Source organism: Pelodiscus sinensis, chromosome 1, assembly GCF_049634645.1.
Source record: "Pelodiscus sinensis isolate JC-2024 chromosome 1, ASM4963464v1, whole genome shotgun sequence".
In the NCBI taxonomy this organism is placed as follows: domain Eukaryota; kingdom Metazoa; phylum Chordata; order Testudines; family Trionychidae; genus Pelodiscus; species Pelodiscus sinensis.
Genome location: NC_134711.1, coordinates 335,825,207 through 335,851,570, shown reverse-complemented (window position 1 = coordinate 335,851,570; position 26,364 = coordinate 335,825,207). Strand labels below are relative to the sequence as shown.

The 26,364-nt window shown below is 51.0% G+C and overlaps 2 protein-coding genes across 2 annotated transcripts; both read right to left on the bottom strand.

Annotated features, from left to right (window-relative positions):
• Positions 1-3,586: 3,586 nt before the first annotated feature.
• LOC102457236 (olfactory receptor 52R1-like) lies at positions 3,587-4,624 on the bottom strand. Its single transcript, XM_014578887.3, has one exon. The coding sequence runs from the start codon at positions 4,622-4,624 to the stop codon at positions 3,587-3,589; it is 1,038 nt and encodes a 345-aa protein (XP_014434373.3).
• Positions 4,625-16,367: 11,743 nt separating this feature from the next.
• On the bottom strand, positions 16,368-17,327 carry LOC142819301 (olfactory receptor 52E4-like). Its single transcript, XM_075905177.1, has one exon. The coding sequence runs from the start codon at positions 17,325-17,327 to the stop codon at positions 16,368-16,370; it is 960 nt and encodes a 319-aa protein (XP_075761292.1).
• Positions 17,328-26,364: the final 9,037 nt, after the last annotated feature.

Here is a 26,364-nt window from a genome sequence, read left to right as displayed (position 1 = left end):
TAGTTTTGACCACACGTGTCCTTTATTTTGTACATCAATAAGAAGGGGGGCTAGGGAAGGGTAAGTGGAAGGAGGTGAGGGAGGAATGGGGTACGAGCCCCCGATGGGGAGGACTGGGCTGGCTCTGCGGGCTTCTGGGGGTGGAAGCTCTCCTGCAGCCCCTCAATTGCCCCCTCTCCCCAGATGGCAGCCTGCGGCAAGTGCAGCCGGGCTGATGGCCGAGTGGTGTGATGTGCCCAGTGTGGGCACTCCGGGCACTCCAAGCCAGGACTGCTTTGCAAGCGGGGCACCCCTTAGAACTGTCTGTCCAGGGTGGGGGTCGGGTCCCTTTAAGCGCAGCCCTCGGCTAGCCTGAGGCAGCAGCTCCATGCTCTAAGTCCTCCTCTCATGCCCTGCCTGCACTGCTTCCGGCCATCTTTAACCCCGGTTCAGGGTCCACTTAATGTGGACTTGCAAGTTTTTTAGTCTGGATCCGTTAGTTCGAATTAGCTTAGTTCGAATTAACTAAGTTAGTTTGAATTAATGTTGTAGTGTAGACGTACCCTAATAGATTAGTAAGACATGTGGAACTCCTTGCCACTGATATTATTTGAGCAAAGAGCTTACCGGCATAGGCCTCCTGAGACCTTCAATTAGCAGACCTCATTTTCAGTTGCCTACACATTTCCCTAATTTTAACTGTTTGGACCAAAGTGACCCACAATGGGTGCATGCTTCTGGCTGCATTGGTATCTGAACATTTCAAGCAGAAAAGTTCAGCCGACTTCTAGATTTAAGGAGGAAGGAAGATGCCTTGTCCATGGTGGAAACATATTTTATAATTGTTTCAGGGAGGAGCCCTAGCACCCCAGACTTTCCAGCAGCTAAAAATCAGGTAACAGCCCCCCACCTCCCACACCAAGAACAGCCAGAGCCCTGAGAGGCAGGAGGAAGCGCCACAGTAGTGTGGGGTGCAGGACTCTCCCCGCTGGTCCCCACCACCTCCTCACAGACCCACATATGAACAGATGGGCTCACGGACAGACAGACAGATGCACAAATTGTATATTTACACAGAAGTCTCCACCTCAGGCTCCTGCTAAAGTGTACATGAACAGCCCAAAGACAGAAAGGAACAGAAGACTCCTACAATCAAACATGAATTAATAGTTTCCACCCATCTGGGGTTTAGCCAAACAGTCTGGTTACATCTACACTGGTAGCTTCTTGCGCAAGAACTGGTTTGCGGAAGAGCTCTTGTACAAAAAGTCTTCCACAAGAGCGCGTCTACACTGGCATGTGCTTTTGCACAAGAGCATCCATGGCAGTGTGGACGCTCTCTTGCGCAAGAAAGCTCTGATGGCCATTTTAACCATAGGGGCTTCTTGTGCAAGAAATTCATGTTGCCTGTCTACACTGCCCTCTAGTGGAAGAGCTCTTGAGCAAGAGGGCTTATTCCTTGTGGGGAGAGGAATAACTTCCAGAAGGAGCCCTGTTTTACAACGCTGTAAATTTACTAGTGCAAGAAGCGTGTGCAGTGTAGGCAGCCGGCAAGTTCTTGCACAAGAAGCTGCCAGTGTAGACATAGCCTCTGTGTTTTGGCTTCAGACTCTGGGTGCCATTTAGGGTTGCCAGTTACCCGATTTACAGCTGGAAAGGGGACATGGCAATGTGTGTTGAATGGGAGAGACATCAGTTCATTCAATCTCAACAGCCCCTGCTCAGCCAGGATTGTAGGTTCCTTGTCTGGCCGAAGCAGCTCCCGCCCCCGGTAACCGATGGGGTGAGTCAAGGGGAGGAGCGAGCAACGGGGCTGGACAATATGGGAAGAGGTGAAGAAGGGGGCTTTGCATTGAGGGGAAAGGTAGGGCTGGGAGAAGAGTCTGGGAGAAGACGTGGGATGGGGGAGACTTGGGGGAAGAGGAAGGGCAGAGAGCGGGGCCTCAGGCGTCCAGTTACCAGCAACGAGAAAGGGGACAACAATTCCAATTCTAGTAGACGGATTTTGCAGTTTGTCACTTTGACGACGTTCTGGAAGGACGGGAAAGGCTTTGTCGTTCCCCTGTCAGTCATTCGGGGGAGAGGGCTCCGCACGTATTTGCCTCTCTGAATACGGGACAGCTGGTGAAATTAAACATTCCAATTGACAGCAGGTTGACTGAGCCCGTTAGGAAGAAATACACTCTCTCCACGACACGTCTCTGACACGAGGCTGGTGTGGGCGACTGACTCTCTGCCCAGTGCTCTCCACCCTCCATGCCTGTCTGGGGCCCTGGGGCGGACCCCACTCTCCTGAGGCATCATGTGGGGGTGGCACACGGTGTCGTAGGCCGCCTAACCAGATTCTGTGAAGGAAAGGCCAGCAGCAGCCTTTCCGCACTGTGCAGGAGGGAAGGGACAGGATTGGGGATGGGAGGTGGGGATGACTTGGTCCATGTCTTTTCAGAGATCTCTTCCCTCCTCCTCCCCCACCCCCTGTGACTAGAAGCAGTTCGTCCCACCCTGCCCATAGAAAGGCAGCTCACCCCTCCAAGCTGCTGCTGGCCACTGACATATAGACGGTGCATGCTCCTGCCATGAGGGCAGGGGACTGGACCTGACAACCTCTCGAGGTCCCTTCCAGTTCTAATGCTCTATGATTCTATGATTCTATAATCCAGCTGCCTGCTGTTTCCTGGCTAGAGTGTGACAAGAAGGGGCTAATCCCTCAGGCTGCCTTTGCACCAGGGACAGGTGCCCACCCAGCCAGAGACGTGGCTCAGCAGGGGAGCGCACCAAGGGGATAGAACAGCCCCTCCAAAGCCTGGGGGAGGGACTAGGGCAGGCGCAGGGTACGAACAGTATGCTAAGTCCCTTCAGGCTCGGGAGCGAACAGGTTGGAAGTAGCTTCCTTGCCCCACTCCACAGCTTAGCCAAGGGGCAGAGAGGCTTCCTTGGGCCAGCATTTGGGGGGCTTTGACACATGCAGGGCTTGGCTCCTCCTGGCCAACACCTTGGGCCATAGGGTTCTGAGCTTTCCTGGAGGCCAGCCCTGCCAGAGGCAGTGGGGGAAGGATGGAACCAGCTGGATGAGCTGTTGTGAGCTGAATGATTTCACCAGGAGCTGGTTCTCCGCACAGCACCGGAAGTGGGAGGCACTCAGGGGGATATGGAGAAGCAGCAGGGCAGTAGAGGTGACACCTAAGCATCCACCACCTACCCATACTCACCAGCCTCCGGAGAAAGCAGCCAGTGCTCACCAGAAATGGGACAGGGGCACCTGCTGGCCAAGAGGAGACAATCAGCAGGGATGCCACTGTGGATCCAGCAGTGGGAGGGGCTGGCCTTGCACACGGCAGCTTTCCCAACATTGGTCATCCACCCATATCGTCAACCCCTGGACTCCCGCCTCTCACCGCTGGTGGGTGGGTGGCTGATGAGCAAGGATCAGGCCAAAAGTACATCCCACAAGCACTTCTGGGAGGGGAGAGTCAGAAAATATGGGATCAGCTGCACGTTTTAAGAAAAATTAGGGACAGCTGCAGGAAGGCTTAAGTACACAAGAGTCTCTTTAAAAATGGAACTTCGGGTCGCTGGACCTCAGCACCATGTCACCAGCCAACTCTCTCTAGAGCTTGGTTTGAAAACCAGAACGAAGGCAGAACACCTCATTCCCTTTGTGAGTAACAAGCTGGAGCAGCCTGTCCCGGATCTGTCTGGTGCGCACCCCATAGATGATGGGGTTGAGCATGGGGGGCACCAGGAGGTACACGTTGGCAATGAGAACATGGAAATGAAGAGGCACATTCTGTCCAAACCGGTGTGTGAGGAAGGAGAACAGAGCTGGAATGTAAGAGACTGAAATGACACACAGGTGGGAGCTGCAAGTCCCAAAAGTCTTGAGCCGGGCATCCTGGGTGGGGAGGCAGAAGATGGCCCTGAGAATCTGGGTGTAGGACACAGCGATAAAAGACACATCCAGGCAGGTCAAAAAGAACGCCAGAAAGAGTCCGTAGTAACTACTGACACGGATGTCGGCACAGGCCAGCTTCACCACGGCCATGTGCTCGCAGTATGTGTGGGGGATGATGTTGGTTCTGCAATATGGCCACTGCCTCGCCAGAAAGGGATAGGGCAGTAGGAGCAGGCCACCGCGCAGCAATACAGCCAGACCGAGCTTGACCACAACATGGTTCGTCAGGATGGTGGAATGTCTCAGGGGGTGGCAGATGGCCACGTAGCGATCCAACGCCATGGCTACGAAGATACCAGACTCCATCACTGAGAAACAGTGAAGGAAGTACAGCTGGGTGAGGCAGGCACTGAAATCGATCTCTCTGGAATTGAACCAGAAGATGCTCAGCATTTTGGGAAGGGTGGATGTGGACAGGACCAGGTCGGTGATGGCCAGCATGCAGAGGAAATAGTACATGGGCTGGTGGAGGCTTGACTCTGTCTTCACAATGAAGAGGATGGTGATGTTCCCCAAGAGGGCGATGGCATAGATGGTGCAGAAGGGGATGGAGATCCAGACATGAGCTGTCTCCAGACCAGGAATGCCCAGCAGGATGAAGGTGGAGGGGTTGGTGAAATCGGTTCTGTTGGAATCTGACATGGAGCGGGGAGGAAGGTATCCGACTCTGAGGCAAAACGGTGTCTCCTGCATGTGCCGCACATTCCTGAGTCTCTCTACGTTCCCAGGATCTGGAGTGATGGTCACAGCCCCAACACCTGCATAGAGAGACAATGTGAACAGGTGACACGACATGCACGGTCGGAGGCTGTGCTCATGGGGGAAGCAGATTGGTTGCTTATCACCCGAGAAATGACATTTTCATTATTCGGAGAAATGAAGGATGAAAACCTGACCCTCCCAATGCCAGTTCCATATGGTACCTAGTGACTGAATTCTACAGTTTGGTGGGCGACACTTAATAGACACCGGCAGGAAAAAACGAATACAAAGTCCTTGGTGTAGGGGGTTCCCCTTTCACTCAGTTTCTTAGTCTGAGAATGGAGGAAATCTGAAGACAGGTGCCGGGAGAGGGAGGAATAGGACACCGCCTGCTCACTTGTCCAGCTGATCGCTCACAGCAGTGGCCAAACCAAAGACAACGTTCAGATGTTTAAAGAATGGGATGGAGACTGGCCTGCTCCGCACAGGGGCTCAGGTTTGGTTCCCCCGTGTCTATACATGGGAAAACAGATACCAAGGGGGGTTTGGAGTGTGACGGCGCAGTCGGGGTGTCCCCAGCACTGCACCCCCGGAGCAGAAAGAAGAGACGCCACCTGCCAGTAGAATGGAGGGTTTATTGCTTCTCCAGGATACAGCCCAGCATAGCCGTGATGTGTCTACAGGAGTGTAGGCCAGGATGCCTCAGGCCCCTTGAGATGGGATCCCTAGGTCGCTAGATTCCAGCCCCTCCTTGGTCTGTCCCTTTCATGGTTTCTGCCCAAGACTGACTCTTCCCTCAAACACTCACTCCCCTATTCCCCTCGCTGCCCCAACTCGTCTGATCGGTTGGGTCTTTGTCTACGTGACTTAGGCAGCCCCCCTGCTGGGCAGTGCTCTCAGGCAGAGGCCAGTAGGGGTCATCTACAGCCCACAACCCAGGCACCGCAACCAGCAAGGTACGGACACTACATCACAGTGGGAATCCCACATCGCAGCACAGGGGGACCCCGGGATACAGAGCAGACAGCCCCCCGCTACGCCACATGGAGACAGGTTGTGAGAGGGGGGAAGCTGACATATGCTGCCAGCCCGAAAAGTCTGGAATGGTTTTGTTTAGAAAAGTGATAAGAAGTGGGCATATGGGAGGAGACTAAAACAAAGAACGGAACTGATTACATTCAAACTTACAGAGAGAAGACTCATAGAACCAATGAACACTAGGACTGGAAGGGACCTCGAGAGTCATCGAGTCCAGTCCCCTGCCCTCACGGCAGTAATATCCACATATACTGAGTACTTCAGAAGGGCCAGTTCTCCAAAGCTAGGACCAATTATCAGCAGAAACCATTGGGAGGGAATTTTCAGAGAGAAAAAGGAGAAGGCAAATTGGCAGTTCTTTAGTAGGAGTTTATTAAATGACTAAAAAGCTGCGATCCCACCCTCTAGAAAGGCGACAACGTTAGTTCAATCCAAGTTGAATGCAGAGTGAAGGCAGGCCTGTTTTCATTCATGACCTGGAAGGAAATAGAAAACCATGGCGGATAACATTCGAGGTCAACCAGAATGGCTGCAGGAGGTACCAGAGCAGGCACCGACTGCTCTGATGCCTCATGGGAGCCTGTTCCAGGCCAAAAAAAAAATAGTACAGACAAATGCTAAGTTATCCTTCTGGACAGGGGTCTGCAGATTTTGGCCCTGGATAAGAGATGGCAACGACCCTGAGGACGCCTGAGGGAGCAGTGCAGACAGCCAGCTCGTGGTGAGCTCCCTGTGTCAGGCCGCTACTGGAATCTTTGGATGAATAAGCGGAGTTGTGGTGGGATGGAGCAGGGGAGGGGTTTCCCCTTGGACATGGCGTGGGGGGGAGGCTCTGGCTGCATGCAGCCCCACGGCCCACATTTCCAAAAGGGTGTTAAAAGGTGGAGATGGTAGAGGAGAGGCATGAAAACGCCTGGAGACCGGAGACAATGCCCGAGCGTGAGAGACTTAAAGACTTAGTCCAGTGTCTTACCTACGAGTCAAACAAGCAAGATTCCCTGGGGATAAAAGCGTGGCTGCTCGCAAGCTCGGGAACCTAGCAGAGAAAGGCAGAGCGATGCAGGATGGCTGGGAGCTGTAGCCAGGCAAATCTCAGATGGAAATAATGAAGAAATGTTCAGCACCCAGGGCGATGAACCATTTGGACCCACTGAGAGGGGACGTGGGGTGTTCTCCAGCTCCCCATGTCAGCAGATCCAGACTGGATGCTTTTGGGGAAGACCTGCCCGAGGGCATGTCCACAAGAAAACACTCTAGCAACCCTGTCCTGAAGTTTCAGTTGATGTAATTCTGCTACATGGGTGGTGGGCGGTTGGCCGATGGGAAGTGTTCTTGTGGTGACCTCGTGCTGGGGTTCGGATGATAGAGCTACCTCTCTCTGGGGGGTGGAGTCTGCAAAGAAATGCAGGTTTTGGTTGCATTAACCAGAAACTCGGGGGTGCAAGTACTGCTCTGCTCAGGCCTCTGCGGGAGAATTGATCCTGATCATGGTCAGCTACACTCAGAAGGCTGGAGAGAAAGTGGAAAGGATCCCGAGGTGAGAGACACGGATGATCCACGGGATGGAACGCCGGCCGTGCAAGCCAAGTCTAAAGGAACTGGGTATGGCGACTTAGTCCAAATGGAGATTGACGGTGGCTGCAACAGTGCTCTTAAAATACTCGAAAAGCCCCGGGAAAGGGGTGAGGACGGCTTGTTCTCTGTCACCCGGAAGACAGGACAAGGGGTGATGGTTTCAAACGGCAGCCTCGCAGAGAGGGGGAGTGGATGAGGTGCCTTGGGATGTTCTGAGGCGGCCAAAGAGCCACCTCCCTGAGCGAGTTCGGACAGAGCCCTGTGGGCCCTTCTCATCCTGTGGCGCCATGATTCCAGGGTGAGAGTCCTAGTGTGGACCACGTCTCCGTCTTTGGGCTCAGTTTGGGGATCGCTGGGTGAAATGCAATGGCCTGCCCCATGCCAAACTTCATACTGGATGATCTATAGCTCCCTTCCGGTCCTACACCTTGAATTAGAGAGCCTTGTTGTAATGTGCTCTTAAGGGTGCCAAATTGTATTTGTTTGTCCTGAAATGTCCCACACTGGGCGTCTGCTTCTAGCTGAACGAATCTCTCTAAGTTTCTGTCACAAGAGTTCAGCCGGCTCCTCGGCCAACGCGAGTTGAGAAGAGGTCTTGCCCTTGTAGAGAAAATCTTGCAGTGACTCACTCCAGTGAGGATCACTAGACCTTCCCTGCGTCGGAGCAGAAACCAGTCTGGGGACAGCCCTCCCAGGAACGGGCAGAGCCCTAAGAAGCCAGAGGAGGGGCTGATGGAGTCTGGGCAGGAACACGCAGCTTGGTCCTCAGGGCTTCACTCAGGCTAGGGCTAGACTACTGTTGGAAAAAGCTACGTGCCAGGGCTTCAGGGTCTGGCGTTGCATTAGACATCGACCCACATCTTCCCTGCTGAAGGACCCACTGTGCCACTGGAATGCAGCCTCCCTGGCATGGGAGTGAGGGGGAAGCGGTGGGGACTGAACTAACGACAGTGGTCTGTGACACTGGAGCAAAATCACCCCCTGGGCCAAGGGCCGTGGTGTGTGTAATGGCCGTGTGGAGCAGAAAGGAGCACGGACCGACTCTCTGTCCTTTCATGGCCATGCTGCACCGAGCTGATTGAGCAGGGGAGCTCCTCAGCTAGATACGGGTACCTGTGATTTCTGACCGAAGCGTCTTCCCTGGGAACCCCCTCAGGCAGCCATGTCCCGCACCTCTCTCAGCCCAGTGCCTGCAGCAGCGTCCTGCACCGAGAGCCAGCACAGGGCTGGGCACCGTCTATAACCCATCTCTAAGCCGTCCCAGTGGGGTTCTCAACTTCTAAGGAAGAAGTAGCATCTGGCTGTAACCAGGCTGGAGACTGGCCTGTCTGCACCTCTGGGATATTTATGCAGCTTTAGGAGTAAACAGCAATTTAGGGACCTTCCAAAGGGAGCTGAGAACTCTTGGGCTCTGGGCTGAGTCAGGGAAGTATTGGCTTCTCTGCACATTTGTGTGTATTTTAAAATAATAATTGATTAGTTAGAAAACTAGGGATAATGCCTAGATCGCCGTACTCTCTGATACTCTTTAAATGCCCAGGCAGGACAGGTGGATAATAGGCAGACAGCTGAGGAAAGAGATGTCTGGAGGGAGACACACACTCTACATGCGTACGGAGCTATCGCTAAAGGATTAGAGATCAGTAATTCTCATCAGTAACTACCTTAGCGCTCATCTGAGGAAGAGGGTTTTGCCCAGAAAAACTGTCTACAGTAGGAAGTTATTTCAAAATAACCCCTTATATTTTGAAATAGTAAGTGGAGCGTTCCCTCTACCAAGTCCATTATTTCAAAATAACGAGATCGGTACTTGAAATCTGAACACCTCCTTTCTTTGGGGAATAACACTTATTTTGAATGAATTATTTCAAAATAGCCGGGCTATGTTTAGACTGGCATGATTTTCTGGAAATGCTTTTAACGGAAAAGTTTTCCGTTAAAAGCGTTTTCGGAAAAGAGTATCTAGATTGGCATGGACGCTTTTCCGCAAAAGTACTTTTTGCAGAAAAGCGTCCATGGCCAATCTAGACGTGCTTTTGCGCAATAAAGCCCCAATCGCCATTTTCGCGATTGGGGCTTTTTTGCGGAAAACAGATGTCAGCTGTCTACACTGGCCCTTTTGCGCAAAAGTTTTGCGCAAAAGGGACTTTTGCCCAAACGGGAGCAGCATAGTATTTCCATAAGAAGCACTGATTTCTTACAGTAGGAAGTCACTGCTTTTGCGGAAATTCAAGCGGCCAGTGTAGACAGCTGGCAAGTTTTTCCGGAAAAGCAGCTGATTTTCTGGAAAAACTGGCCAATCTAGACACAGCCCAGTTGTGTGGACGCTCCACTGCTGCTGTTGTGAAATAACTACACCCCAGAGTCATTCAAAGTCATTACTCCCTAGTGCTTCCAGGGGCGCTAAGTTGAGGTAGCGCGTCCAAAATAACAGAGCCTGCCTTGGACTAATTTTAAGGGTTCCCCATACTGGGAACATGCTAGTTCAATTTTGTTATTGAAGAAGTTATTGTTTCAAATTTAGTTATTTTGAAATAATTTCCTGGTGTAAACACACCCCACGGTGCCACAGGACTACTCATATCTGTGCATCAACCTTGCACTGATGGATCTTGAAAACAGCTAGCAAAGGAAAGTGGCTTTGGACATAACCCTATAATACAGATAGGCACAGGGAGACATGACTCGACCAAGGTCACATGGGGTGTGTTTATACAGCACCCTTACCTTGAAATACGCTACGCAAGTTGCGCTACACAAACGGCATAGCTTGTTTCAAGGTTATTTTGAAATAAACCGCTATTTCAACAAATCCCTTAACCCATGTGGAATGAGGGTTGCAGGGATGCTGGAATAGTTCTCCCATTATTTCAAAATATATTTTGAAATAACGAGCATGTTTAAAGACGCATGATAGCTATTTCGGGAGACCAGAGGTATCCCAAAATAGCTCCACTGTGTAGACGTAGCCATGGAGAATGAGGATAACAGACAGAACCTGGGATTCCTGAGGTCCCTCCCATAGTCATGCTAGCTCTGTTACACCTGGAGGGAAAAGGACTCCTCTTTCCATAGGGCTTGTTCATTGGATGGAGTGCAGAAGAAAGGCTGGAAGGCAGAGCATTAGCTTTCACCACCCATTCGAAGTGAGTAGTATTCATGGCCTACCATCATCAAACAAACACCGGCCCACCCCTGGCCTCTCAGGACCCGCCCATCAGTCACCCTAAATCCTGCACCCTGGGAGTATTTTTTTCAGGTCAAGATGGACACATGACTGGAAGCAAAGAGTGTATGTCACGCCTCGAAGAACTCCTCCCATTGCCTTCTACCATTATATACTCTTTTAGCAAGCTACGGGCTGTCCTGAATGTAGATTTGACCAATAAAGGGTGTTCCCAGGCTGGGAAGATTGGTCAAAAAATGGATCATGTGACTGCTCTAAAGATTCCACTCATCACTCTAAAAATTTGGGATGAGTTTGGCTCCCAGTAGGATCAGCCTAAGAGCAGGTTTGACCAAAGTGGGTAGGTTCTTCCATAGTATGATTTAGGTAATAGAGGGTCATGTGACCCGTATAAGAGCTCTGCCCTACTGCCCTCTATCAATCAGATGACAGCACTTCCCATAGAAGTCCCAGTGCCATGTGGAAGATGCCATCTCATTCCAAGTATGCATATTTTAGAAATCATGGGACTCCTGATCGGAAACATGGACTCCTTGACTACCACCAAGAGAACATCAGACTTCGTTTTAGCTCTGAGGGATTTGAACCGACAGATGCTACATCTGTGTCAGTTCACAGGAGAAGGCAGGTGCGGCTGAGAGATGGGTTTTGCGCAACCCTTGCTGGAGGCACCAGATCCAAATCCCCAAACCCAATCGCACTGATGAACATGGTGGCCTCTTCTCATCAGGACCAGGAAGGCGCCCGTTGCTGTTGGGAAGCACCTGAGGACAATGACCGACTAAGGGGTGATGGTCAGGGATAGGGTGTAATAGGCATTATGAACCAACCCATGTTTGCAATGGTCTAAAAATAAGCACTGTTCCTTTCTGAACATCTCCCAACAGATCTCTTAAGGATGACTTTCTAGAGGAACCAGATGCTTGGACAGTGTGGGTACATCTAAACTACATGGCTCTGTCGACGGAGCCATGTAGATTTGTTTATTTGGCAAAGGGAAATGAAGTCGCTATTTAAATAATCGCGGCTTCATTTAAATTTACATGGCTGTCGTGCTGATCAGCTGTTTGTCGGCTCAGCGCGCTAGTCTGGACGCTCCCCTGTCGAAATGAAAGCCTTTTATCGACATCCCCGTAAACCTCATCCTACGAGGCATAAGGGGGATGTCGATAAAAGGCTTTCAGGTCAGTGCGGAGCGTCCAGACTAGCGCACTGAGCCGACAAACAGCTGATCAGCTGTTTGTCAGCTCAGCGCAGCAGCCATGTTTTGCCCACGAATGCTCCTACACTTCAGTTAGTCTATAAGGTGCCACTGGACTCCAGGTCAGACAGTGAAAATGAACTGAGCCTGCCTTGTTTTGGAGTAATCCTGATACCGATCATGGACGAGGATGCCAAGGAGCAGTGCTCAAAGGAGTTTAGGTGAAGGTTTGGCGTGGAAAGAACTGGGCCAGTGCACACATACAAAAGTCAAGCATTCGGTGGTATGTGTTGCTGTTTCAGCTGTCGGTAACCACTGTCTTCAGGAAAAGTTTTCTAAGGATTGTGAGGGCTGCGTCACAACGGCACAGTGACTAGGGTGTCAAAATATGTTAACTGCAAGCTGCAGGACCCGTGCTTTGTCCTGTGTTTGAAAGCTTATCAAATGCTGTCATTGCCATAGGTCAGGCTGCACAATGTCTGGGCATAACTCGAGAACATTTCATGTCAGGGCTGACTTTGGAAAATGCAGCACAATTTGTTCAAAACCCTGACAGCATTTTAAAGAAAACGACCAAACCAGAAGATGCCTGCTTGTATCGTTATATGGAATCTCTGGTCCACCCAAAAAGTTACAGGGCCTGGCTTAAGAAAAGGCTATTTGTAAGAAATTTAACAGGATTAAGTTAGAGAATCATAGAATCATAGAACAGGAAGGAACTTGGAGAGGTCATCAGGTCCAGTCTCCTGCACACATGGCAGGACCAAGCACCATCTAGACCGGGGTGGGGGAGCTATTGCCTGACAAAACACGTTCTGAATCATATGCATCGTGCTCAGGTTCCTGGGATGCACTTTCGTGGTGAAGCTTTCTCAGGTCCATTGCTTTCACAAGCAGAGTTCATCCGATTGTCTATGATAATCGTACTTACTTTTTTGGCAGGAAACTGCCTTTGTCAGAAGCACGGGGCAGTCCCGCCCCGAAGTTGAGAAAGGGATATTTCTTGAGTAGAACCTTCTAGAGGGTTTGGCCAGCAACTGTAACACCACACAGTGTTCTCAGGCATAACGGACCATCTGAGCTCAGCATTATCCAACACATTCTTTTATGAATAACTCTTCCCCACAGTTGCTAGGCCCAGAGAGAATTAGGGTACGTCTACACTACAGCGCTAGTTCGAACTAACTTAGTTCGAATTAGTTAATTCGAACTAAGCTAGTTCGAACTAACGCATCTAGAACTAAAAACTAGTTCGAACTAGCGTTTTGCTAGTTCGAACTAGTAAGTCCACATTGAGTGGACTCTGAACAGGGCTTAATGATGGCCGGAAGCAGTGCCAGCAGGGCATAAAAGGAGGACTTAGAGCATGGAGATACTGTCTCAGGCTAGCCGAGGGCTGCGCTTAAAGGGTCCCGACCTCCACCCCGGACACACAGTTCTAAGGGGTGCCCCGCTTGCAAAGAAGTTCTGGCTTGGAGTGCCCTGAGTGCCCACACTGGGCACATCACACCACTCGGCCATCAGCCCGGCTGCACTTGCCGCAGGCTGCCATCTGGGGAGAGGGAGTAATTGGGGGGCTGCAGGAGAGCTTCCACCCCCAGAAGCCCGCAGAGCCAGCCCAGTCCTCCCCATCGGGGGCTCGTACCCCATTCCTCCCTCACCTCCTTCCACTTGCCCTTCCCTAGCCCCCCTTCTTCTTGATGTACAAAATAAAGATAACGTTTCTTCCAACATTGACTCTGTCTTTATTGAAAAAAACTGGGGGAGACTGGGAAAAGGAGGTGGGAGAGGGGAAGAGAAAGGCTGGGAGAGGGGAGGGCAACTAACATGATCAGGGGTTGGGAACAGGTCCCAGATGAAGAGAGGCTACAGAGACTGGGACTGTTCAGCTTAGAAAAGAGGAGACGGAGGGGGGACAGGATAGAGGTCTGTAAAAGCAGGGGTTGGGTGGAGAGGGTGCATTCAGAAAAGTTCTTCCTGAGTTCCCATAAAGAAGGACTAGAGGACACCAAAGGAAAGGAATGGGTATCAGGCTTGAAACTAGTAAGAGAAAGTTGTTCTTGACAAAGCAAATAGTTAACCTGTGGAACTCCTTGCTGCAGGAGGCTGTGAAGGCTACAACTAGAACAGAGTTTAAAGGGAAGTGAGATCAAGTCATGGAGGTTGGGTCCATGGAGTCCTATTAGCCAGAGGGTAGGAGTGGTGTCCCTGCCCAAAGTTTGTGGAAGGCTGGAGAGGGATGGCACGAGACAAATGGCTTGGTCATTGTCTTCGGTCCATCCCCTCCAGGGTCCCTAGGGTTGGCCGCTGTGGGCAGACAGGCTACTGGGCTAGATGGACCTTTGGTCTGACCCAGGACGGCCATTGTAAGCTCAGGGCTCAGTGTCGGGGGTCTCAGTGGACCCCCTTGATTTTCATGCACACCTGGTCCTGGGTGGCCAGGCTGGCAGCTCTCCTGCCCTAGACGGCCACTTTCCTGTGCCTAGTGCGGAGATCATGGACGAGGTCCACGATGTCCGCACTAGCCCAGGAAGGTGCCCGCCTCTTGCGGTCCAGGGCAAGCTCCCGGGAGCCGCCAGCCTGGTCCCAGCAAGAGGGGGTGGGCTGGGGGGCATCGGGTGGGTGGCTCTGTGCCGTGCCAGGTGCAGGGTCTGCTAGCTGGGTGCTGGCAGGCTTGCACCTGGCACGGGCACCGTAGCCAGCCCGTGCCCCTTTAAGGGGTCCGGGGCCGGGAGGGGGGCATAGAGTTTCCCTGGTGTTGGCCAGAGTGGCCACCAGGGAAACCTGGGGAGGGCTAGCCTCCCACTAGTTCGAACTAAAGGGCTACACAGCCCTTAGTTCGAACTAGCTAGTTCGAACTAGGCGTTAGTCCTCGTAAAATGAGGTTTACCTAGTTCGAACTAAGCGCTCCGCTAGTTCGATTCAAATTCGAATTAGCGGAGCGCTAGTGTAGCGCATAGGAAAGTTAGTTCGAACTAACGTCCGTTAGTTCGAACTAACTTTCTAGTGTAGACATACCCTTAGAGAGAAGGGGTGTTTCCACTTCCTAGCCATTTTCAAAAGCCAGGGGTCAGAGTTTTAAACTCTTCTCCGAGGACCCACTTGGCCACAACTTTCTGAGCCTGAGTCTCTATTTGGTACTGATTTCTGTTCATTGTGATCGAGGGCTGCTGCACCTCCACTTTTTTGGGGGGTGTTCTCTCCCAGGTCCATGGAATAGCCCAGGGCCAGTTCTTTCAAACTGTAAAGACTGACCTTTTCCCTACATTCAGGGCCATCTCTTAGTCTTTCATACAGGCCTTTTCTCCTCACAGCTTGTACCCGATTTTTGAGATGTCGATTGTGAGGTCCCCAAATTATCTCCTCAACGGAGGATTCCGCCTCCCCCCCTTTTCAGTGTCATGATGCAGGCAGCGTTCCGGAGCCGGGATGTCAGACTGTCTGTTTCTAAGTGTGTGTATGTGGTGGGGAAACACGTTAGGAGGGTGTTGGCCAGTTGGCCTTGGACTTTCCCTTTGATCCCTGCCCACAGCAAAGGGGCTTTCTCCATTACCCTTTCCTAGAGTGATGTGAGCTCTGCATTCTGGGCTAAGCTTAGGAGGAAGAGCTGGTGTCTGTTCTCTGTCCTCTGCAGAGCTGGTGGGCTGGGCAATGCATTCAGACTGGCTGGGTTTTCACCGGAGCAAGATGGGAGAGCTCTGGGTTCTCAGGCTGAGGAGCCAAGAGCATTTTCCCTATAGCCCCACAACACTGGCTTCTGAGCCAGCTGGCCACAGTATTTATGATCACAGCTGTGGATGTCGGTGTGAGGGCAGCTTGTATGGCTCCACAGCCCATCGTGTCGCTGTGCAAGAGGGAACCAGGTTGGTTAGTCTGAAGGCTGCGCTGCACCTAATCCCAGGTGTCTCTCAAGGGGAACCCACCACCCACCAGATGATCCACAGAGTGATGGGGGAGCAACGGAGCAAATGAGAGTGGGAGGCCAGGGGGGAAAAGGCTGGAGGCTTCATGGGAAGATTTGCAGTAGAGGTGGGGCCTTAGGAGAACAGGACGGGGAGGGTGTGACGTAGTGGGGGTACCTGGCTGGTTTCTATGCTGCTGGCTCTGGGGTAACCCCCACTGGCTGCCATGGGTACCACGACCCAGCAAAACAGGATGAGTCACTATGCAAACCAGTGGCCAGACACCCCCCATGGAGAGGAACAAAGGAAGGTGGAATGCTACCCTGGCTGGGGGGCAGGGCTGGAAGGGGGTGAGTGAGTTGCTGGCTGGAAGCATGGAGGAGACAGCCTAGGGAAGGGGACTGGAGTTTAGGGGCCCAGTCTCCCCCCAACTCAAGGGGGCCTGAGGCATCCTAGCCCAGCTCTGGGACCAGATTACATCTGTGCTGTGCTGTATCCTGGAGAGGCAATAAACTTCCTCTATTCCACCAACTGGTGTGGTCTGTTTGTGCCATTTCGGGGTGCAGGAGACGGGGGACCCCCAACGCACCGTCACAGAGGGGCAGGGCGTTGGGTGTCCGTTGCAATGACAAATACAATAAGAAAGGGGGAAATCGACGTCTGATGGAGCGGTACACAGACAGATTCACCAGAATGTGACAATCGGGAAGCACAATAAAGCCAGGAAAGGATTTAATTTGTCTTTGGCTGGCCCGTCAGTGACTCAGAGAAGAGGCCCAGCAACATGTCACCCACCAGAGTTACATGAGGCTTGATCCAAGAGCCAGAGCTTCAGGAGAAAACTTTAGGTCCTTTATGCAGAAGTAGCTGGAGCAGCCTGGTCCGGATCTGCTTGGTCCTCACCCCGTAGATGATGGGGTTTAGCATGGGGGGCACCAGGAGGTACACGTTGGCAATGAAAATGAGGAAATAAAGGGGCAAATCTAGGACAAATCGGGCCATGAGGGAGGAGAACAGAGTTGGGATGTAAAAGGCTAAGATGACACAGAGGTGGGAGCTGCAGGTCCCAAAAGTCTTGATTCGGGCGTCCTTGGTGGGGAGGCGGAAGATGGCCCTGAGGATCTGGGTGTAGGACAGAGCGATAAAAGACACATCCAGACTGATCCCAGAGAGCAGCACAAAGAGGCCGTAGTATCTACTGATGCGGATGTCGGCACAGGCCAGGCTCACCACGGCCATGTGCTCACAGTGCGTGTAGGGGATCATGTTGGTTCTGCAATACGGCCACTGCCTGGCCAGGATGGGGTAGGGCAGTGCGAGCACGGCACCCCGCATCACCATGGCCAGGCCTATCTTGGTTACAACATGGTTCGTCAGGATGGTGGAATGTCTCAGGGGGTGGCAGATGGCCACGTAGCGATCCAACGCCATGGCCACATACAGCCCAGACTCAGTTGCTGTGAAGCAGTGAACAAAGTACAGCTGGATGAGGCAGGCACTGAAATTGATCTCCCTGGCATTGAACCAGAAATTGCTCAGCATCTTGGGCAGGGTGGATGTGGACAGGACCAGGTCGGTGACAGCCAGCATGCAGAGGAAATAGTACATGGGCTCATGGAGGCTCGGCTCCGTCTTCACCATAAACATGATGGTGAAGTTCCCCAATAGAACTAGGATGTACATGACACAGAAGGGGATGGAGATCCAGACATGGGCCCTCTCCAGGCCAGGGATGCCCAGCAGGATGAAGGTGGAGGGATTGGAGAAGTGAGTTGTGTTGGAGTCTGACATGGTCTATGGGAGAAGGTGTCCAACTCTCAAGCAGAACGGTGTCTCTTGCGTATACTGGTCATTCCCCTGACTTTATGGCTGTGCCCAGAATTCACAATGCTGGCTGCAGTACCAATGCCTGGAGGGATAGACAATGACAATATGAGACACACATGCCCTGCTAGAGGCTGTTCTCGGGGGCAAAGCAGATCGGTCGCTCTTCACACACACACACAACATTTTCCTTATGCAGAGAAATGAATTATGAACAACCGACCCTCCGGATGCCAGCGGTGTCCCTGGGTCTGTCATCTCCATACATCATTTTGTGAGAAACCGTAATAGGCACCAGCAGGAACTACAGCCCAGGGAAAGGCCTGGCCCTCGCTGAAAGCAACACCCAGGGGACACCTGCTCCTTGAACTATGGCCCAAGCACAGACCATGGTTGGACACCTACGGAATGAGACAGAGAGTAACCTGCTCTGGCCACGCCCTCGGGTCTGGTCGCCCAGTGGCTGTGCAGGACACAACAGACAGAAAAGGTGTTTCTGAGACAGGCTGCAAGGTTGGGGGGTAGGGGGGGATGGGGGGGCTGTTCTAAGGGAGTGGGAGGAAAGTCTGTAACTGGTTAGTTCAGAGACGAGACACACAAGGGGGCACTTGATAAAGGAGAGGAAGCTAATGGAGCTGATAACCCACAAAAGGAAAACAGCAAAGATTTCCTGACTCGTACCATCTATTGGCAGTGCTGGAAAAGGGCTAATTCCCGAAAGCTGAGGCAAGTTATCCGCAAAACTCTTTGGCTGGAGAATTCCATGGCCAAGGGAGGGCAGCTGTGAGCGGGGAAGAGCAATCCATGGCACTGGGAGAAAAGGAAAAGAAATGCCAGAGACTGAGACGGGACCTGACAGGGATCTCGTCCCCTCACCTGAGTCTCTTTGATTCTGCACTACAATATCCTGGTGTAAACCAGGCCTTAGTGACACACAGGTCCTGGGGCTTATATGTGGAGTCAGCGGGTGAAAATGGAACGGCCTGTGTTGTGTGGGAGGTCAGACTCACTGATCAAACCATCCCTTCTGGGCACAAGCTCCATGAATCTGTCGAAAAAGTATTCAGTCAGTTTCTGTTAACTGTGTCTCATCGCATGTAGCACCAAGAAAGGGGAATTTCTTACACAATCCACATTTGGCCCGTGGAACTCCCTGCCACAGAAATCATTTGGACGAAGAGATTTTCTGAATGGGATTCAAAGGTAGGCTGGCCATTGTAGTTGGTGCGGGTGGCACCATTTTTTGTTCAGGCTGACACCTTCAATTTTCCCAGCTTAATGGGTTGGGAGTGAAATTTCCCATGCTGGGTGTCTGCTCCTGGCTGAATAGTTTTACACAAGTTTCCGGCCTAACAATTCAGCCAACTACTTGAATGAAAGTGGGAGAAAATATGTCTTGACCATATGTAACAAGCAGGTAATGTTGTACATGAGGGCTGCGTCTACACTGACATGATTTTGCACAAATACTTTTAACGGAAAAGTTTTTCTGTTAAAAGTATTTGCGCAATAGAGCATCTATACTGGCATGTGCCTTTGCGCAAAAGATGTGCTTTTGCGCAAAAGCATCCGTGCCAGTGTAGACGCTCTCTTGTGCAAGAAAGCGCCAAAGGCCATTTTAGCCATCGGGTTTTCTTGTGCAAGAAATTGATGTTACCTGTCTACACTGGCTTCTTGCTCAAGAAGCACTGATTTCATACAGTAGAACATCGGTGTTCTTGCGCAAATACTCGCGGACAGTGTAGACAGGCGGCAAGATTTTGCGCAAAATCTTGCCAGTGTAGACACAGCCGAGTAGTGTGTGTGCACCTCAGTTTCCCTGTCTGCTTCCTGTTTAACAAGTTGAGGAGGGAGGGTTTGTTGCTATGCAGAACCAGGTGTGACCTCCCCTAGTAGGCAGGACACTTGGATAATGGCCTGGAGATATGGGGTAACCTAGCGACCAGTAACCTGGAGACTTGAGTGGAGCAGCGCAGGTTGGAAGGCGGCAAGTTCTGGGGAGTGGGAGGAAAATGGCCCAAGGAGAGAGGACCCTGCTGACCTGACCAGCCAGTGCCAGCCAGAGAGGAACAAGGGAGGGAGCAGAGAGAGCCCCAGGGATGGAGGAAAGGGGACACACAGAAGGAGTGTTGGGTCTGGTGATAGAAGAACAGTCTGGAGAACACCACTGAATTACTCCCTCGGAGCGCGGAGGCCTCGCAGGTCCAGAGTGAGGTGACTCCCGGAGGGGGACCGTGGTAAAAGATGGGCATACAAAAGGTTCAGAGACATGAAGTTCCCGGAAGTAGAGATCCTTAGCCCCAGGAGAGAGCGGATGCCCTCCATGCTTTCTATCAGAGAAACGTCAGGTAAAAGCCTCCCCCCACCAAGTCGCCAATTCACAGCCAGAGACCTGAGGTTCAGGAGCAGGAGGGGAACATTTCTGGGCATGAACACACGGTGGCTTCTCAGATCTAGGGTCGGTTTTAGTCCAGGGGAGCTGGGCCTCACTGGGGCCTGAGCAGAGTCCGGGCCAAGATCTATGAGCTGGGCATTTTCCTGTACTTCTACAGGCACCTTTCAACCCGACAGAGCCCCTGGGCCACTGCAGTGCGGCCACTTCGGGGCTGGAGGCTTCAGCCGGGCTGGGCTGGGGTGCACCGAAATGAGGGACATTTTGACCCATGAAACTGGAGGGACATTTTGACCCACTCCTAGCGCAAGGGCCCTGGGCTGTTCAATGGTCGTGCAGAGCGCAAAGGGCCCAGACCGACTCTGCCCCTCACACCCACGCTGCCCTGGGGCTGTGCAGCAGGGGAGCCCTTCAGGAAGAGCTGGTACCTGTGAGTGCTGAGAGGGACGTGTCTTCCCTGGAACCCCCCTCAGGCAGCCGCGTCCCCACCTCTCTCAGCCCAGCGTCTGCAGCAGCGACCGGGCCAAGAGCCGGCACAGGGCTGGGCACTGGTTATAACCCAGCTCTGGGCCGTCCCGGGGGGGTTTGCTCTGTCTTGGGGAAGAGGCAGCATCGGAGTGTAAACAGGCTGGAGAGGAGCCTGTCCGCACTTCTCTGCAATTTCTCCATCTTTAGGAGTAAACAGCCATTAAAGCCCTTCCCATGGGAGATGAGGCCCTTTGGGCTCTGGGCTGAGCCAGGGAGAAATTGGCTGCTTTGTGTGTTTGTGTCTATTTAACAATTAAAGTTGATTGGGAAGCAAATGAGGGTTAACACCAACGTAACCCACACAGCTCCTGGGTGTGGGGCACTGTCCCATGGAGTGGCACTTACACCTCTCACAGAGAGACCGAGTGAGTTTGCTTCAGGGCCTTAGTTGAGCACTGGCTGGCTTTCAGCTAATGCAACAGTGAGTGGCTCATGCCCTAAGCTTCAAAAGTCCCAGGTTTGGTTCTCCTGTCGGCGTGACACCTACGTTTCCATGGGTCTGGTGCATTGTAAGTGCCCAGGAGGGATGAGTCAACGGCTCCCGGACAGACCTGGGTACAGATGCCTGAGGGGAGACACAAACACTATTTTGATTGTGCAAAAGCGGCGAGGAGTCCTGTGGTACCTTATAGACTAACCGGAGTGTCGGAGCATGTAGTGGAAATTCCAGAGGCAGGTATAAATATACAAGCATAAGAAAAGAGTTCCAATCAAGAGTAAGGGTAGAGATAACGAGGTCAATTCAGTCAGGGACCTGGCCCTCATCCTCCTTGTCTGAACTGACCTCATTATATCCTGCCTTACTCTTGACTGGAACTCTTTTCTTATGCCTGCATATTTATACCTGCCCCTGGAATTTCCACTTCATGCATCTGACGAAGTGTGTCTTTGCCCACTTAAGCTCCAATACATCTGTTAGGCTGTGTCTAGACTGCACCCATTTTGCGGAAAAGGGATGCAGATTAGACATAGCGCAATTGCAAATGAAGCGGGGATATGATTGCACTCTTTAAATATATTAGAGGGATAAATACCAGGGAGGGAGAGGAATTATTTAAGCTTAATACCAACGTGGACACAAGAACAAATGGATATAAGCTGGCTAGTAGGAAGTTTAGACTTGAGATTAGATGAAGGTTTCTAACCATTAGAGAAGCAAAATGCAGGACTATGTAGCACTTTAATGACTAACAAGATGGTTTATTAGGTGATGAGCTTTCGTGGGCCAGACCCACTTCCTCAGATCAAATAGTGGAAGAAAATAGTCACAACCATATATACCAAAGGATACAATTTAAAAAATGAACAGATATGAAAAGGACAAATCACATTTCAGAACAGAAGGAGGATGCAGGGGTGGGAGGGAAGGAAAGTAAATGTCTGTGAGCTAATGGTATTAGAGGTGATAATTGGGGAAGCTATCTTTGTAATGGGTAAGGTAGTTGGTGTCTTTGTTCAATCCACCCTGGAGAGTGTCGAATTTTAGCATGAATGCCAGTTCAGAGGATTCCCTTTCAAGTGCAGATGTAAAAGGTCTTTGTAGCAGAATTCAGGTAGTTAAGTCATTGAGACAATGTCCTTTCTGGTTGAAATGGCAAGAAACTGTTTTTTCTTTGTGATCCTGTCTAATATCTGTTTTGTGGGCATTAATCCTTTGGCGAAGTGTCTGAGACGTTTGTACAATGTAAATAGCGGACGGACACTTTCGGCACATGATAGCATAGATTATATTTCTGGATGCGCAGGAATATGTGTTCTTGATCTTATAACTCCCTTGGTTAGGTCCAATAATGGTATCAGCAGAGTGAATATGTGGACAAAGCTGGCAACGGGGTTTGTTGCAAGGGAAGGTACCAGGGTTGGTATTAGTGTGGTATGTCCTGTGGTTGTTGGTAAGAATCATCTTGAGGTTAGGTGGTTGTCTATAGCAGACTATGGTCTGTCTCCCAGAGCCTCTTGGAGTATGGTATCCTGTTCCATTATAGGCTGTAGTTTATTGATAATGTGTTGGACAGGTTTAAGTTGGGGGTTGTAGGTGATGACAAGTGGTGTTCTATTGTTGGTTTTCTTGGGTCTGTCTTGTAGTAGATGGTTTCTAGGTATTCGTCTGGCTCTTTCAATTTGCTTTTTTATTTCTCCGGGTGGGTAGTTGAGATTTATAAATGCTTGGTAGAGATCTTGAAGTTTCTGGTCTCTGTCAGTGGGATTAGAGCAGATGTGGTTGTATCGAAGGGCTTGGCTATAGACGATGGATCGTATGGTGTGTTCTGGATGGGAGCTGGAAGCATGTAGGTAACTGTATGAGTCAGTGGGTTTTCTGTAGAGGGTGGTGTCTAATTTTCCATTGTTGATTTGTACTGTGGTGTCCAGGAAATGGACCTCCCGTGTAGAATGATCCAGGCTGAGGTTGATGGTGGGGTGTAGGTTGTTGAAATCTCTGTGGAATATCTCCAGTGTTTCTTGGCCATGCGTCCAGATCATAAAGATGTCATCGATGTAGCATAAGTAGAGAAGAGGTAAAAGGGGACGGGAGTTGAGGAAACATTGTTCTAGGTCAGCCATAAACATGTTAGCATACTGTGGGGCCATGCATGTACCCATGGCTGTGCCGCTGATCTGGAGGTATAAGTTGTTCTCAAACTGGAAATAATTGTGGGTGAGAACAAAGTTACATAGGTTACATACAAAGTTACATACGGCTACATTTCTATTACTAACCATTAGAGGAGTGAGGTTCTGGAACGGCCTTCCAAGGGAAGTAGTGGGGGAAAAATATCTATCTGGCTTCAAGATTAAACTGGATGGGTTTATGAAGGGGATGGTTTGATGAGATAACATGATCTTGGTAACTAATTGACCATTCATTATCAGAGGTAAATAGGTCAATGGAGGGATGATAGGAGTTACTATAGAGAACTTTCTGGGTGTCTGGCTGGTGAGTCTTGCCCACATGCTCAGGATTTAGCTGATCGCCATATTTGGGGTCGGGAAGGAATTTTCCTCCAGGGTAGATTGGCAGAGGCCCTGGAGGTTTTTCGCCTTCCTCTGTAGCATGGGGTACAGATCACAGCTGGAGGAATCTCTGCATCTTGGAGTTTTCGAAGTATTTGAAGGCTTCAATATCTGAGATATAGGTGAGAGGATTATTCTAGGAGGGGTGGGTGAGATTCTGTGGCCTACACTGTGCAGGGAGTCAGACTAGATGATCATAATGGTCCCTTCTGACCTTAAAGTCTATGAGTCTATGAGTCTATTTGCATAAACATGGCTGCCGCTTTTTTCCAGCTTGGGGCTTTGCCGGCAAAAAGCACCAATCTAGACGGGGCTCTTTCAGAAAATAAAGCCTTTTCTGAAAGATTCCTTATTCCTGATTTTAAGAGGAATAAGGGACCTTTCGGAAAAGGCTTTATTTTCCGAAAGAGCCCCATCTAGACTGGCGCTTTTTGCCGGCAAATCCCTGAGCTGGAAAAAAACGGCAGCCATGTTCATGCAAATGAAGCGGGGAAGATTTAAATCCCCGCTTCATTTGCAATTGCGCTGTGTCTAATCTGCATCCCTTTTCCGCAAAAGGGGTACAGTCTAGACACAGCCTTAGTGTATAAGGTGCCACAGGACTCCTCATTGTTCTTACCAAGGTGGATGTTGGCACAGGCCAGATTCAGCACACCAATACATGTGCAGTAGTGTTAGGGGATGATGTTGGTTCTGCAATACAGCCATCGCCTAGTAAGGAAGGGATAGGGCAGTGCGAATATGACACAGCACTGCACCATGGCCAGGCCAATCTTGGCCACCACGGACTTTGTCATGATGGTGGAATGTCTCCGGGGATCACAGATAGCCATGTAGTGACCAAATGCCATGACCACATATAGCCCAGACTCAGTTACTGTGAAACAGTGAAGAAGTACAGCTGGGTGAGGCAGGCACTGAAATCGATCTCCCTGAAATTGAACCAGAAGATGCTCAGCATTTTGGGCAAGATGCATGTAGTCAGGACGAGGTCGGTGATGGCTGGCACTCAGAGGAAATAGTACACGGAGCCATCGAAGCTTGGTACCTTCTTCACAATGAACAGGATGGTGATGTTCTTCAAGAGGGCGATGGCATAGATGATGCAGAAAGGGATGGAGAGCTAGACATAGGCCCCCTTGTGACGGACCGGGCTGGGTCCGGGCACAGCTGAGGGCGTCCGCTCAGGGCAAATTGCTCAAACTTGGGGCTTCTTACAGCCCCAGACTGGAGGCCCTTCCCAAATAGGGCACAACCAGTCGCACTGAGCGCTTCAGCTGCCTGTCTGTCCAGCCAGAAGCTTCACGAGCAAAACCCCTCAGAAACCCCAGCTCTGTCCGTGCCCCAATCAGCCCCGGGCCTGCACACAAGTGAGGGGCTATAGAACCCGATCTCACCTTCCCCGAACGGGTTCTTCAGGTCCCAAGAAACCAGCCACAGGTCCCAATCAATTTACACTCTGGATCTTACCCACAAGACACGCTGAGCCAATCCTTAAATTCTACATTCTAAAGGTTATTGCTAACAGATAGAAAAGCATGAGATTAAGTTTGTTAAAGTATCATACATTACATGCATCAAATCTGCCAGTTCTCGATGCAGGCTCGTAGCAAAGATGTTATAACTGCTGGCTTAAAATCTCTAGTGTACATCCTATGTCAGGATGGGTCCACAGTTTTTTCTGGCTTGTGGTTCCCTGCAATGTTGCCTGTGGGATTAAGAGCTGAGCTGAAGACCAAAATGGAGGGTGCCACATTGCACTTATATACCTCTCCTGGCATCTTCTTGGTCTGATACGGTTACATAGTCCATCAACGTATCCTGGTGTCCCAAGTCAGCAACCATTATCCTGGATGGCTCAAACATCTAGACATTCCTCAGGTGTGGATTGGCACCCAGAGCCTCATTGTCACCTTGCTAACTTGCATAGCCATCAGCTGATCCTCTCTTGACCATTGCTCTGCCTCAGACAGAGAATTTTCAAGCATCCATACAGAGCACATGGTTAGAACTTCACATACAGATACTATACAATTACAGGAATAGCATAGACAGAATGGCTACGTCTACATTGGCCCCTTCTTCGGAAGGGGCATGCTAATTTTCCACTTCGTATTAGGGAAATCCGCGGGGGATTTAAATATCCCCCACGGCATTTAAATAAAAATGTCCGCCGCTTTTTTCCGGCTTTTAGAAAAGCCGGAAAAGAGCGTCTACACTGGGCCCGATCCTCCGGAAAAGGGCTTTTTCCGGAGGATTTCTTATTCCTACTTTGAAGTTAATTAGCATGCCCCTTCCGAAGAAGGGGCCAATGTAGACGTGCCCAATGAGTAGAAGGTAAGCTTTCGTTTGACACCCCACATGTCCCCCTTCGTGCCAACTTTTGTGGCAAACACCCTCCCATGGGTGCAACTATGACCTTTAGAGTCCGATAACGTTACACCCCCGACGCAAAATTGATGCAGGAAGTAATGCTAGTGACATCACTGAGGGCATTACACGGGTCCCCCCATACTAGATAAGACATCTGCCACAATATTCTCTTTTCCCTTTATGTGGACTATGTCCATTCGTATTCCTGCAGGGCCAGGCTCCAGTGCAGCAACTTGGAGTTGGTCCCCTTGGCCTTGCACAGCCAAACCAGAGGGGCATGGTCGCTCATCACAGTGAATCTCCTCTTGTAGAGATAGTGTTTGAGCGGCTTGACAGCCCACACAATGGCATAGCACTCCTTCTCAGAGCATAATTCTGCTCTGCGGAGGACAGCTTTTTGCTGAGATACGCCACAGAGTGTCTTTTTCCCCCACTCCGTCCTGCATTAGTACCGCCCCCAGCCCAACGTTGGAAGCATCACTGCACAACAAAAAGGGCTTGCTGAAATCTGGGCTGGCCAGCACGGGTTCCCTGGCCAAGGCATCCTTTATGCTCTGAAACCCTCCTCACAGGCCTCTGTCCACACCACCCCGTCTGGCCTCTCCTTCTTTGTGAGGTCTGTGATTGGGGCTACGACCTCACTGAACCCCTTCACAAACCTCCTATAGTAGTTGGCCAGGCCCACAAATGACTGGACCT